General features: G+C 37.9%; 3 protein-coding genes and 1 long non-coding RNA gene across 4 annotated transcripts; 2 read left to right on the forward strand and 2 right to left on the reverse strand.

Annotated features, from left to right (window-relative positions):
* The first annotated feature begins 916 nt into the window (after positions 1–916).
* Positions 917–1,679, forward strand: LOC132115100 (uncharacterized). The gene is made up of 3 exons (XR_009425412.1): positions 917–978; positions 1,263–1,340; positions 1,427–1,679. It is a non-coding gene; the product is annotated as an uncharacterized LOC132115100 (long non-coding RNA).
* Positions 1,680–1,777: 98 nt separating this feature from the next.
* Positions 1,778–4,366, forward strand: LOC132114795 (uncharacterized). Its single transcript, XM_059523122.1, has 3 exons — positions 1,778–2,020; positions 2,114–2,575; positions 4,321–4,366. Exons 1-3 carry the CDS (start codon positions 1,893–1,895, stop codon positions 4,364–4,366), a joined length of 636 nt encoding a protein of 211 aa, XP_059379105.1. The 5' UTR covers positions 1,778–1,892.
* A 3,169-nt stretch (positions 4,367–7,535) lies between these two features.
* On the reverse strand, positions 7,536–8,442 carry LOC132115101 (legumain-like). The gene is made up of 4 exons (XM_059523503.1): positions 8,267–8,442; positions 7,993–8,111; positions 7,787–7,888; positions 7,536–7,653 (listed from the first exon to the last, which is right to left on the reverse strand). Exons 1-4 carry the CDS (start codon positions 8,331–8,333, stop codon positions 7,612–7,614), a joined length of 330 nt encoding a protein of 109 aa, XP_059379486.1. The 5' UTR covers positions 8,334–8,442; the 3' UTR covers positions 7,536–7,611.
* Positions 8,443–8,988: 546 nt separating this feature from the next.
* On the reverse strand, positions 8,989–11,800 carry LOC132114798 (legumain-like). Its single transcript, XM_059523130.1, has 5 exons — positions 11,706–11,800; positions 11,477–11,574; positions 10,080–10,161; positions 9,907–9,977; positions 8,989–9,088 (listed from the first exon to the last, which is right to left on the reverse strand). The coding sequence occupies exons 1-5, from the start codon at positions 11,769–11,771 to the stop codon at positions 8,989–8,991; spliced, it is 417 nt and encodes a 138-aa protein (XP_059379113.1). The 5' UTR covers positions 11,772–11,800.
* Positions 11,801–12,198: the final 398 nt, after the last annotated feature.

A 12,198-nucleotide genomic window follows, 5' to 3' on the forward strand; every position in this document is an offset into this window, starting at 1 on the left:
CTGCTGCCCATGACCACGGGCCTGGTGAGAAGGTACGAGGTGGCAGGAGTCGCTCCCCCCACGCTCCTGTATGTGGACAGAGACTGCTGCTATTCAGTGGGAACATCCAGAGCAGCTGGAGTGATCTGGTGGTTCGTCTGGATGTGTGGCACTTGATGCGGCGCTTCGCTGCAGGTCTGCACACTGACAGCCACCCGCTCTACGGTCTGTTCATGGCAAAGCTCTCTGGCTGCATTTTCGTCTGGGATGAGGGAGATGTGGCCCTGCTGAGGGAGGCGAAAAGGAGGGAGCTGGAGCAAAAGCAGGGCATCAGGGGCCTCACTGAGGAGCAGTTGACCGGCAGGCTCACTTCCAGACAGCTGGCGCAGCACTGTCGTCGCTGCACACGTGGCCTGGAGGAGACAGAGCAGCTGATCGGACTGATGCTGGAGGCCTTCAGGGACGCCAGGGAAACCATGGGCATCCCCTTGGTGGACCAGGAGAGGATGGACGTCATTTGGGACACTCAAAGGCGCCATCTTCCCTGCATCCAGGACCCTCCTGGAGTGCAGCTGTACACACAGACACGAAGTGTTTAAAAAAGGGAGGGCTCAGTGTACCACTGTGCTCGGGGGTCCACTTCCCTGGAGTCCTTCCACAACCACCTCAACCGCTTCATACCCAGTAAGATTACACACATCCACCTCGAGGTGTGTTTTTGTGAAAGTCTATTTCATGTTATTTGTAAATTTAAATAAGTCTTAATGTTTCCTCTTTTTTTAAATCAGGAACAAGCGCTAACCTGGAAAATTTCCAGGCTTATCTGCTTGAGGGTTTTGAGCGATGGAACGAGGACCGGGCCGCTGCTGCTGTCACACATGCTCCCTTGTCGCTGCGTTGCTACAGTGGGCTCTCTCCAGCACAGCCTCAATGAGCTCAGCCAGCGTCTTCTTGGCTGTAGTCTTGTGCAAGACTACTCCAAGCCAGGAGAGTACACAGGTTTGTGTCTATAATGCCATGTTTTTTTTGTTGGTGTCATCTCTTATAATGCACTTCTTTTTTAAGACTGTTTTCTGTTTAATTTTGTTTTGTCAGGTGAGCTCATTGGGGTGGAGTATCTGTGCTCGCAGCAGTCCTGGGAGTTCAGGGAGAACTTTGGGCGGGACCCAGATGTCCCAGACGGAATCCCAGCAGACTTGGGAGACATAGAAGATGAGGGATTTGGGGATGAGACAGAGGAGCAGGACCACACCGTCTCCCCTCTTTCTTTAGTCTCGACCAAGGAAGCTATATTGTTGTCTCGGAATTCAGAGTCACCCTCTCAGTCCTCCCAGGACTTGCCACCAGAGCCCCAGGAAGATGTATGTATGCATACAAGCATCCTTTGCCATGCCATTACTTGGAGGACTTTTCATCCATACTAACTGATCTTCTTTGTTCTTGTTAGTTGTGCAGAGGACCAGACGGGACTCCTGGATTCGACAGAGTGGTGGACCTGGCCAGATACCTTGTTGAGCTGAGAGAAAAGCCTTGCGTCCCGGACAGGGAAGCCGCTGACATTGTTCGGCTGTGGGACAGACTGCCGGACAGTGACAGACAGGGTGTTTCCTATCCACTGAGACACAAGGACAGACTTTTGCAAAGCAGGTTCAAGGCCACCCACTCCAAAACCTCCACCTGCCATGGAAAAGAGAGCCTGAAGCGGTTAGTTAAACATTTGCACACTTTTGAGCTGTAAAAATATAAATGACTATGCTTTTTATGCTTTATAATCCCCTATTTTATTTTACAGGTGTGTGCTGGGGCAGGGCTCGGGTCCTGCGCAGTGGCCTAATATTAGTCGGATTGTAGAGGCAGTATGTCTGGAGCTCTGCTCCAATTATCCAGTAGGGAAGGTGAAGTGGGGTGTTTCAATGAACCACTGGGCTGCCATTCTACACGACTACCAGGCCATATGGAGACTGGTGGGGAACTGTCCAGCACTGAGGGGACGGACGAGGATTCAGTTGTTTGAGGTCAATCAGCGGACGCTTTCTGTCTGGTTAGTTTTATTGATATTTTATATTTTATTGTTAAAAGTAATTTTACAATTCTCAGATTATGTTCATCCTATTAATTGTGTTATCTCAAAAAGGAACAACAACTACAGGAAGAAGCTGGAGGCAGATGTGCTGGCTCTGAGTGTTCCCTTGCCTCAGATCAGCATGGTGTCTCACAGTCAGCTTCCTCTAGCCAGGCAGATGACGTCAATGCCCTCTGCACCTGGGTCGTCACTTAAATCTTTCCCCCATGTTGCAAACCCTGATCTGTCAGGTCAGGCCACACGACGTGGGCAGCGACCTCCTCCCCCTGCATCAGCACCTGTGCTCTCTGCTCAAAGGACAGCGTCTCTCTCAGCTCCTCCCGCAGCATCCCTCTCTGCTCCAGCAACATCGATGAGCAGAACAACTCTGTGGAGGAAGAGGAAAGCAGCAGAGGTTTTTGCTCAAGAGCATGAACTCTTTTTCTGGGCTGCCCACATTGAGTGCACGCATATAGTTTCTGCGCAGGTTGCTGGGGACAGGGCAGCCCAGAAAAAGAGTTTGGGCACACCAGGGTGGGCAACTTCTACTTCTGTGCCACAGCAGAGGGAAAGACATTAGAACAGTGGCTGCAAGAAAAGAAGAATGAGGGAAGTCCTTCATTGTAAATTGTTTTAATTGTAAATATTGTACATATAAGAATTTTATTTTATTCTATTACCATTTGTTTGTATTTAATAAAGATTGTGTACACAGACCAAAATTATTGTTCTTTATTTCACATCTCTTTACACATCTGCCTACATAAAGGACATATAAAGGACATATAAAAGTTTTTTATTTGTGTAGCTTTTTTAATTATTCATTAGCATTCCAATGTTACTGTTTTCTAAATAAATTATATACACTTTTTTTAAATAAACTTTATTATAAAAGGTATGAAAGTTTAATTTAAAATCAATTCACACAGTCTGTTTTTTATTTATTTAGTAAATAGTTCACACTAGAAACAAAATATAAAAAGTATAAAATATATAATTGTGAAGAGATTACTAAACAAATATAAAAATAAAACTGAAAAATAATAGCAGAAACAGTACAACAAAATGAAAGATAAAAGATTTTATTAAATAGTTCACACTAGAAAAACAAATGCTAAATGCAAATTTTAAAACAAAGGAATTAACAGTGGAAACAGTACAACAAAATTAAAGATAATACAAAAAAGATTAAATAGTTCACATTAGAAAAAAATAAAAAAAATTATGAAATATATGTTAAGGTAAACAAAATAGTATATACAAATATAAAAATAAAAATGTAAGAAACCGTATAACAAGTTAAGAAATAGTAAAAAAATATATAAAAAGAATACAAATGTAAATTAAATACTAAATACAAATACTAAAAGAAACTAAACAAACACTGTACTAAAATTGACAGATAAAAAAAAAATGAGTAAAAAAAAAAATCAGTGCCAATTATTTACGGGGGATCAAGAGACCGCTGCTCTGCCAGCCAAAGTTCCACAGTCTTGCCCTCGTAACTGCTGCAAAACGATTTGCCACCGTAGCGTGAGTGACCACAGTCCTTGGTTTTGGGCTGCGGACACAGAGAGCAAGTCAGCGGTTTACATTTATTTGGCCTTTTCTGAGGCAGGCGCTGTGCATTTTCTTCCTCTCTCTTTTTCTTCCTCCAAGCAGTTGTCCGAGGCACGTTGTCATATTGTCTGCAGCTGCAACCCTCCTCTGCTCAGAAAGCCATTGTGATACAATCTTTCCAGCTGCAGTGGCACAGAAACTTTTCCCCCTAAAGAAACTGTGTCCAAACTCTAGTCTCTTTGGCTGTCCACACAATCTGCACGGATATCCTCTTGGATCTGCTCGCCGTGCAATGGCTTTTTGTTGCTTTAGGGCTTTTTTGTCCTCTTCGGCCCTCTTTTTCCGTCTCCAGGCTGTGGCCCTTGGTACCCTTTTAAGGGCTGCAGCAGATACAGCCGATGGAGGAGGGAGCACAGCCAGCGATGTATGTAGGATGTAGGATGTAGGAACTGTTTAAGAAAAAAAAAATTAATTACATTAGACATTTGTTGCTTCTTACGTGAATTTATTCTTTTACATTCTTTCATATGATCTCACCTGATACTCTGACATTTTTTAGCACTGGAGGCCACTGCTGACTGGTGGATGGGGTGGCTTGGAGGGAAGCCTTTCTCTCCAGTCTTTCCCGGAACAGTCGCCTCTTTTCACTTTCCTCCGAAGAAATCACTGGAGGCCAATGAGGTTTGTGAAATTTCATTGCTTTTTTTGTTCTTTTTCAGAATCTGCCATCTGGACCCGCAAATCTGTGTTGTCCAGGTCCTGTGAACGCCTCTGGTGGAATTTCTTCCGCCGTACCTGCTCTCTTTCTGAAATTGCAGGAGGCCATCTCTGTTGTTTTGCCATCTCAGATAGTGGTTAGGTGCAAGCTGTCAATAATTCACACTGTGGGGCCACAACAATTATACTCAGATAAATGGGCGGGCCACAGGTGCCCAGGTAGCCACAGGGGGGCCAACAGAGAAGATTGGCCGGGATCTTTCGCAGAGGATCCAGGACAATCTTCTCTATTTCTTTAAGATTTTGCTGCTTCACGTGCTATCGGAAACTTCCTATTTTCCGCTTATGAAGTTGTGATTAGGAGCTTGTTGTATTTTATTCAAGTAATGTCGGAAAGAACATTGTTAACTAAAGCAATCACACAAGGATTGGAATTGCCCCATTGGTATGAGGTGATGTCAAAATGTCAAAGAAAGACAGCAATTTGCTTTCCACACAAATTAATAATGTTTCCTTCCAGAAACAAGTAAATAGGGTATTAAACTGGACACCAGGACAACATTTTAAAGTGAAAGCAGGCACTCTGAATGAAATCAGCACTTTTCTCAGTCCTTGACTTTCTGTTGCACACAGGCTTTTGAAAGAACAAACCTAGAACATTCAGAGAGATATAATAATCTGAATGTGAAACAAATTATAGCCTCATCCCAGCAGGCACCAGACGTCTATGTAACGTCACGTTGGACATGAGGTCAGATAGAATTAGCATTTTGGTTGAAAATGAAAATCGGGTTGACGCAGACAAGGAGCTGTGTTATAAAAAATAAAATAAAATACTACTCTGTATAGTTAAACATGGATACTACTTTATGTGGTGTATTTTATCTATAACATGTTATGTTAAAAGCAGTAAAATTAAAAGTAAGCCTGATAATTATTTCAATTTTAAGTTTGTTGTTGACGTGTTTTCATTGGTCAATGCAACATCAATGTAGCACGCACGCACTATTGCAATCTGGCGTGAACAACCAACGGCTAACGATCGCTAGAAGTGTATGTGGTATCTTGATTTTTCTTTAGTATGGCCAAACAAGTTACTCGCACTCATTTAAAAAAAATAAATAAATTAGCTCATATTGAGATTAATAATTATTTGGAGGACCAGTCTGTGGATCGTAATGGAACAACCGCTGGCTCTGAAAATGGAGCAGAGATTAACTCCGAACCGACGACCTCCACTGATGCTAACCGGCAAGCAGATCTGCATGTGGCTAATCGAAGATCACTGCTACACTTGATTGCAACATTCTACATAATTTTTAGAAGGCAAATGCAGAGACTATATAAAGTAGAGCAATGCATTATTTTGTCCCCCTTATGGGAGAAAACATGGATATTAGCCGTGGACATTCCAAGTGTGATTTTTTCCAACATTGTCCAGTCTGTTGGACAATAATACTACCATCTACAAAGTTTTCGTTTCTGTAACTTTCTGACAAAGCCTTATAGCCGTGACCAGGGCAAATCATCACGAATGCTTATTTTCTCTTTCTGCTTTAAACCCCAGGTCACACTTTTATTTTATTGTTGTGTTATTCAATAATGAAAAAAAATATTTAAAAAAAATGTACAGAGAAAAATAGTTGTTTACACTGAAGGTGTTTTTTTTATGATTCCTACAATGGCAAAAAAATGGGTTTAAGTAAAAAAAACAAAAACAATTGTATACAGACTATTTTTGTAGTAACAACACATAAAATTAAAGTTATCTAAATGTATGTATTTTGGATTGATTACACAAAGAGACCAAATGAAAGAGACAAAGACAAAACTGAACAGAAGAATCTTCATTGAAGCAGTCAGAGAATTGTGAGTAACATGAAGTGAGAGCGAGAGACCATATTCACAAAATCATCCTCGATAGGTATTTTACTGTATTTCTGCAGAGTGCAGCAAGTATAACAGCATGCAGATGTTCAGTATATGCTCTGAATACCTGTTTGACGTACTACATTGTTCAGAATATACAGTGTAAACCAGAACCACTGTAAATATTGTGCACCGTTTGGCTTTCTTGTTCTTATTCATTTTTAGCATGAGCTGGATAAAAAAATCAGCTGATATTGATTGGCCTGACAACCATTTTTACATAAAATGTAATTAAGACTGCAAAAACGACCATTTGTATTATCAAAATGTGTTACTGTCACCTTTATAAACAAAAGAAAAATAGGAAAATACTTTATATAATTTCTCTGTAAGAAGAGCAAAATTAGTTTTTATTGTAATTTTGTTATTATTTCTACAAAATTTTAAATAAGGAAAAGCTTGTATGATTTTATGGCAGTTACTATTGTTAGTTACAACAGTAATTGTATGTAGTTTTTTATTTTATTTTATTTATTTATTTTTGCCCTACAAGTGCATGGGTGTCAGAGTCCATAATCATCTTGGCGACACAGACAAATATCTGTCCAACATAGCGCTGTGATAAGGTGATTTGTCATTTGGATCATAACCCTTGAATCCTTGAGTCAAGCCCTTCAAAATAGTTTTGTGCCATTGGTGTTTGGATGTTGATGACTGCTGCTTGTGCTTTTTCATACTGTTCCTCTCCATCAAATACTTTTCTTCAAACCACACTTACAGTGATGTATCGTACATTTCTGGACTGGACAGCTTGGCCAAATGTGAGCTTTAAAAAACACAAATTTCAATTCCATGCACATAAATATCCATCATGAATGTGTTCAGAGTGGTTCAGGTCTGAGGTTTGGGCAGGCCAGTCAAGTTCCTGCCTCAGTAAATCATTTCTGTTTGGATGTTTGTGTTCTTTGTGTTCTGATTAAGGAGATTGCATGCTTGATTTCATGCACTTGCTTGTTAGTGAAAATTAAGCAAATCAGAAGGTGCAGTCCTCATATATATCTGATTTTTTATCATTCACTTGGTAACATTACTTTGATTGCAACATTAGTTGTGAGACTATCTATTCATTGGTTAACATAACTATGTTCAGTGTTAATGTTTTCTGCAGAATAAAAGAAGGTGTCAAATGATTAAAAAAAAACACACAATCATTTGACGTTTAACCTTATTCCCAGTTTTATTGTTTACAAAACATTTCACAATATTACTGTTTTAGGCTCTATTTTTGCTTGAACAAATGTAGTCTTGATCAACATAAAAGACTAGCACAAAAAGGTCATCAGATTACTATTTACTCATGTCATTTTCTTGCCCGCATCAGAAAGATGTTGTCTGGAATGCTGTTCGATCGGCTTGGAGGTTGTTCATTTTTGCAGAAACTCACTGAGGTGACAGTTTCTGATCTCCTAAAAAAAAATATCAACAAGAGTTTATAAAAAGAACAACATTCATGGACCTTGTGAATAGAGTTATATATGTGTTCATATCCTATTATATTAATATAATGAAATAATGTCTAAAGTTGTAAATGTTTAATACCAGGTTCCCAAACTGGCAAGGGCAGAGATCATTATTTCGTTTAAGGTGATTAGCTTGTTTATCAGCTATCTTCCCGTGGAATGTTTCTGTTTTAAAGTCAGCCTGTGAATATAAAGTCAAATAAACACATTTGTCATGTCTGCTTTGTGACTATTATTAAATCAGAATATTAAACTATTTGGCCATATGCAGTTAAAGTTGTTTACCTCATTAATGTCCTTCAGCCAAGCAGATGAGAATTTATCAGAGAGGTAGATTTTTCTGATGTCATTGTAATCACTGGGAGAGCTCTGGATATATTTAGTACATGCAGTCAATGCATAGGCTGCGTGATAGATTCAGAGCAGATCAGAAAGGTTTTATTAATTTATTTTTTGGAAAATAGATTATGGGCACAATCCTTTCAAATAAAATCTAGTGTGAGCCCAACTCTGATTACATATAAGGTACATATAAGGCTGTTAGTTTGTTTCTCCTTACCATCTACATTAGGGGCAAGATCTTCAAACATTGTTGCAGAGTAACTGCTGGTCATGAATATCACCATCTGCAGCGCATATTTGCATTGAGAAAACAGTTAGCGATATTTAAAATTACTGTCAAGAAGATTCATTTGGTTTAAATTTCCTATCAGATGAAAGATTGGGATTTGTTAAGTGATGCAAATGATGTTTAAGTTCAGTATATTAGTAAACAAAATCCATCTCTCTCACTCTCTCTGCATATATGGAATATATGTAAAAATAAAACATTAATTTAATACATACCTTTGAGAATTTCTTTTCATGATGCAAGCGGTTAATTGCACCAACGAGATCACTCTGATGAAGCTGTAATAAAAATACTGAATTAATGGTCTATAATTCAGCAGGATGTCAGGTTAAAAACAATAAGTCATATGTCTTAATTCATCTATTTACATGCGCAATATTGAATTAATAATTTTATCCTATGAAATGTTTTCTAAAATTCATAACTACATGGTTAATAGTGTTTTAAAAAAAAGATGATCACTTATAAACAAACAAACAAACAAACAAAAAAACTAAGATTTTAAGCAATTTTTCCTTTTTACCAGTACTAGCCTTCTACTTCTGATATTATTATTAATAATAATAATAAAATAATATATTAATATTTTTTATTTTATTTATTTATTACAAGTTCAGCTAAATAGTACTTTAATATGCACACATATCTCTTCAGTCTTTGTGTTTTATACTTACTGACTCCTCAGGAAATTCAAATGTGCCTTCATTTCCCAGACCGGACATGTAGATGTATATGTTGTCATTTTCTCCACTGCATTAAATGAAAATAATAATGGTTCTTCAATTAAGCTGCAAATTCATAGAGTATATGTGACCCTGGACCACAAAACCAGTCAAAACAAGTCACTGAGGTATATTTGTAGCAATCACCAAAAAAACATTGTATAGGCCAAAATCTTAAGGATATTAAGTAAAGATCATGTTCCATTAGGATATTTTGTAAATGTCCTACCATAAATATATTAAAACTTAATTTTTGATTAGTAATATGCTTTGCCACGGATTTCATTTGGACCGATTTAAAGCCGATTTTCTCAATATTCAGATTTTTTGGCACCCTCAGATTTTCAAATAGTTCTATCTCGAACAAATATTGTCCGATCCTAACAAACCATACATCAATAGAAAGCTTATTTATTCAGCTTGTAGATGATGTATAAATCTCAATTAAAAAAAATTTGACCCTTTTGTGTTCCAAGGTCACATATTAGCTGCAAGCAGTGATTACGAGGCCAAGCACAGAAGCCGCAGATAAATTGCAATTATTTAGCTGTACATCATATCATCAATGGTATTTGTAAGCAAAGCAGTTTCCAACATCCTCATGTAAAATTATTTATAATGTGATTGCTTTTTGTAGGTTGTGCAGTCATCTAATTCATAGAAAATCTTTGTGTATTTTGACAATCACTCAATAACACAAAAGTTACAACATGTGCTGCTTCCTTACATTCAGTGCTTGGCCCTTACACAAAAGTGAAATACTATTTAAGGTAAAATAAAATAAAATAAAAAGGTATTATATAGCATATCATAGTAGTGAAAGATTTCTTAAACAGTCAAACAAACCTTTTTATGACTTTTTTTTCTGTACTCTCATCCCCTTGAAGAGCAGCCAGGAAGTTTTGTGGGGTCACATCCTTTAAGATCATCATTGCCATAATTGATCATTAATGTTATAAGCTATAATTGTGCTCAGAAATGGAATAAAAACATCAAAACAATAACATTCTAAATGTTACCTTTCCAGTGTAGTCTTTTGGAACTCCTGAGTACACGTCTGTGTCATTAACTACACTGACAACGGTTCCATTAGTTGGGTTTCTGCAGGCAGAGAAGAAAAGGAACAAAGTTTTTTTTTAATTATTACATTTTTGTACTATACTTCTGTTATTACACTGTATAAATTTAGCCTACATTTTAACCCTATGGCCACTATAATACACCCAGCGCAATGCGACACAAGGTGCAGCACAAGTGTGTTTGCTAGATTCAGTCCGGCACAGTTCGCATTTTCCCATCCAGCGCCATGTCGTTTAATTAGCAAATGAATTTGCGCCCATTTTTGCACCCATGTGCGTGCTGGTCTAAAAAAGAGGTGTGTTCAGGTACATTGCTGGCGCAAAGCTATTTTAAGGAGCTGAAAATAGACTGCGCCATAGACCAACTCAAACCTGTTAGTATAGGCCGGTCCACAATGAGCGTACACGCTGCTTGCAGGGACGCACAGCAGCACACAAACATGCCAAATATTAAAAATTAAAGTATTGCAATGCATAAGATTTTTTGTAGGCTAATTATATATATATATATATATATATATATATATATATATATATATATATATATATATATATATATATATATATATATGCCTACATGCCATAATGGATAGTCATCGCATGTATCAGAATCTATTTGCTCGTACACGAGCAGCTCCGTTTTATATCGGAGACGCGTTCTGTCTTTGCGCTTGTCAAATTCCGCCGTGTAAATAGCAAATCCATCATGGCACGGGCGCAACTGGCTCTCAAAGGGAATGGAAAATGACACTCTGATTGGTTTATTGCACGTTACGCCCAAAAAACACCCATTACTCATTAAGAGAATAGTAGGGACATCCCGTTTAGACCATGCGCCCGGGCGCGCCAACCGTTTGTCCATCGTTAAAATAGTACAAGTGGATTTGGACACGCCCTGAGTGCACCTGCACTGTGCGCTTTACACATTGCGCTTAGATCGTTAAAATAGGGCCCTATAGTTAGTATTATATGACTTTGACATTATATTACAAAAAGCTAATTAACATTGTTATGAGGGTGATTCTAATATATGGCTGAGGGAGTGATGAAAAACTTGAACTATTTCTCTCTTCTGACTTCTGTCATCAATCTCTCAATTTTTTCTCTTTTGGAAATTTGTGGAAATGGTACTGTATATCGCGTGGCAAACTGGAATGCAAAACTCGTATTTACTGTCTTTCTCTATGACAGTCCTCTTTTCCTTTTGAGAAGCTCGGAAATATGACAACTGTCCATTACACTGTTGTTAGCTCCACTAAATAGCTGTGTGGGGAGCCCTGAAGATTGAGATCAGCCATGAAACACATGATGCTCAAAAACTTCAGGAAATTACTCACTTTGGATTGTCAGCAATGTCATCATACATCATCACCACAATCTGCTCATCAGGAATCCCATGTTTCTTAATTATCTGATATAGACCGCACACATTGGCCTAAAACACAGAACAGATTATTTTCATGTTCACTACTTACTGTCATCATACACAAACTGTGGTACAGAACACCTTTAAAAATGTATGAGCAATATGTCTTGAAAATAAAGAATATTAAAAGAAGGACAAACTTGGTGTTGGTAATTTTCCCAGTCCTTTGAGCCGGCGACAAGGAGAACCCATTTTTTTCCAGACATTTTTTTAGCCTTTTCAAAGCAAAGTCTGTTGGAATTTAAAACAATAATAATAACATTTTAAAATTAAATGTATATTATTACAGAGCTTTTAATCATCTAACATAATTTTGTGATGGCTCATACAATTGTAATGCCAAAAAGAAACCCAAAACTAGGTGATAATTTATGTAATTTATGTAATAAAATTTAATTTATGCATTCAGTATATGAAGTGCTGACATTTCAATCAGTTATCATAATGTTAAAAATACTTTTTAAAAAAATACAGTAATTTAACTGATCAAGAAATATTTGAAGTTTCTGTTTAACTGGATGATCTACATAATTAAATAGAAAGTGTTTAGTGGTTAAGATTATTGATGTAGTCGAGTGGATCATATGTCATCATACCAGTGATGAGTATCAGGTGTTCCTCTGTGGATGTCCA

Source organism: Carassius carassius, chromosome 34 (genome assembly GCF_963082965.1).
Source record: "Carassius carassius chromosome 34, fCarCar2.1, whole genome shotgun sequence".
NCBI lineage: Eukaryota > Metazoa > Chordata > Actinopteri > Cypriniformes > Cyprinidae > Carassius > Carassius carassius.

Bases quoted from the DNA above. Each gene is read 5' to 3' on its own strand.
- LOC132114798 (XM_059523130.1), bottom strand. From the start codon at position 11,771: ATGTCTGGAAAAAAATGGGTTCTCCTTGTCGCCGGCTCAAAGGACTGG. The intron at 10,162-11,476 runs GTGAGTAATTTC...CTCTGCCTGCAG, and splicing joins GACATTGCTGACAATCCAAA to AAACCCAACTAATGGAACCG. The intron at 9,089-9,906 runs GTTTGTTTGACT...CATTTAATGCAG, and splicing joins GAAAAAAAAGTCATAAAAAG to TGGAGAAAATGACAACATAT.
- LOC132115101 (XM_059523503.1), bottom strand. From the start codon at position 8,333: ATGGTGATATTCATGACCAGCAGTTACTCTGCAACAATGTTTGAAGAT. The intron at 8,112-8,266 runs GTAAGGAGAAAC...TCTATCACGCAG, and splicing joins TCTTGCCCCTAATGTAGATG to CCTATGCATTGACTGCATGT. The intron at 7,654-7,786 runs GTATTAAACATT...ATTTTTTTTTAG, and splicing joins CTTGCCAGTTTGGGAACCTG to GAGATCAGAAACTGTCACCT.
- LOC132114795 (XM_059523122.1), top strand. From the start codon at position 1,893: ATGAACCACTGGGCTGCCATTCTACACGACTACCAGGCCATATGGAGA. The intron at 2,021-2,113 runs GTTAGTTTTATT...TATCTCAAAAAG, and splicing joins CAGCGGACGCTTTCTGTCTG to GAACAACAACTACAGGAAGA. The intron at 2,576-4,320 runs GTGGGCAACTTC...GTTCTTTTTCAG, and splicing joins AAGAGTTTGGGCACACCAGG to AATCTGCCATCTGGACCCGC.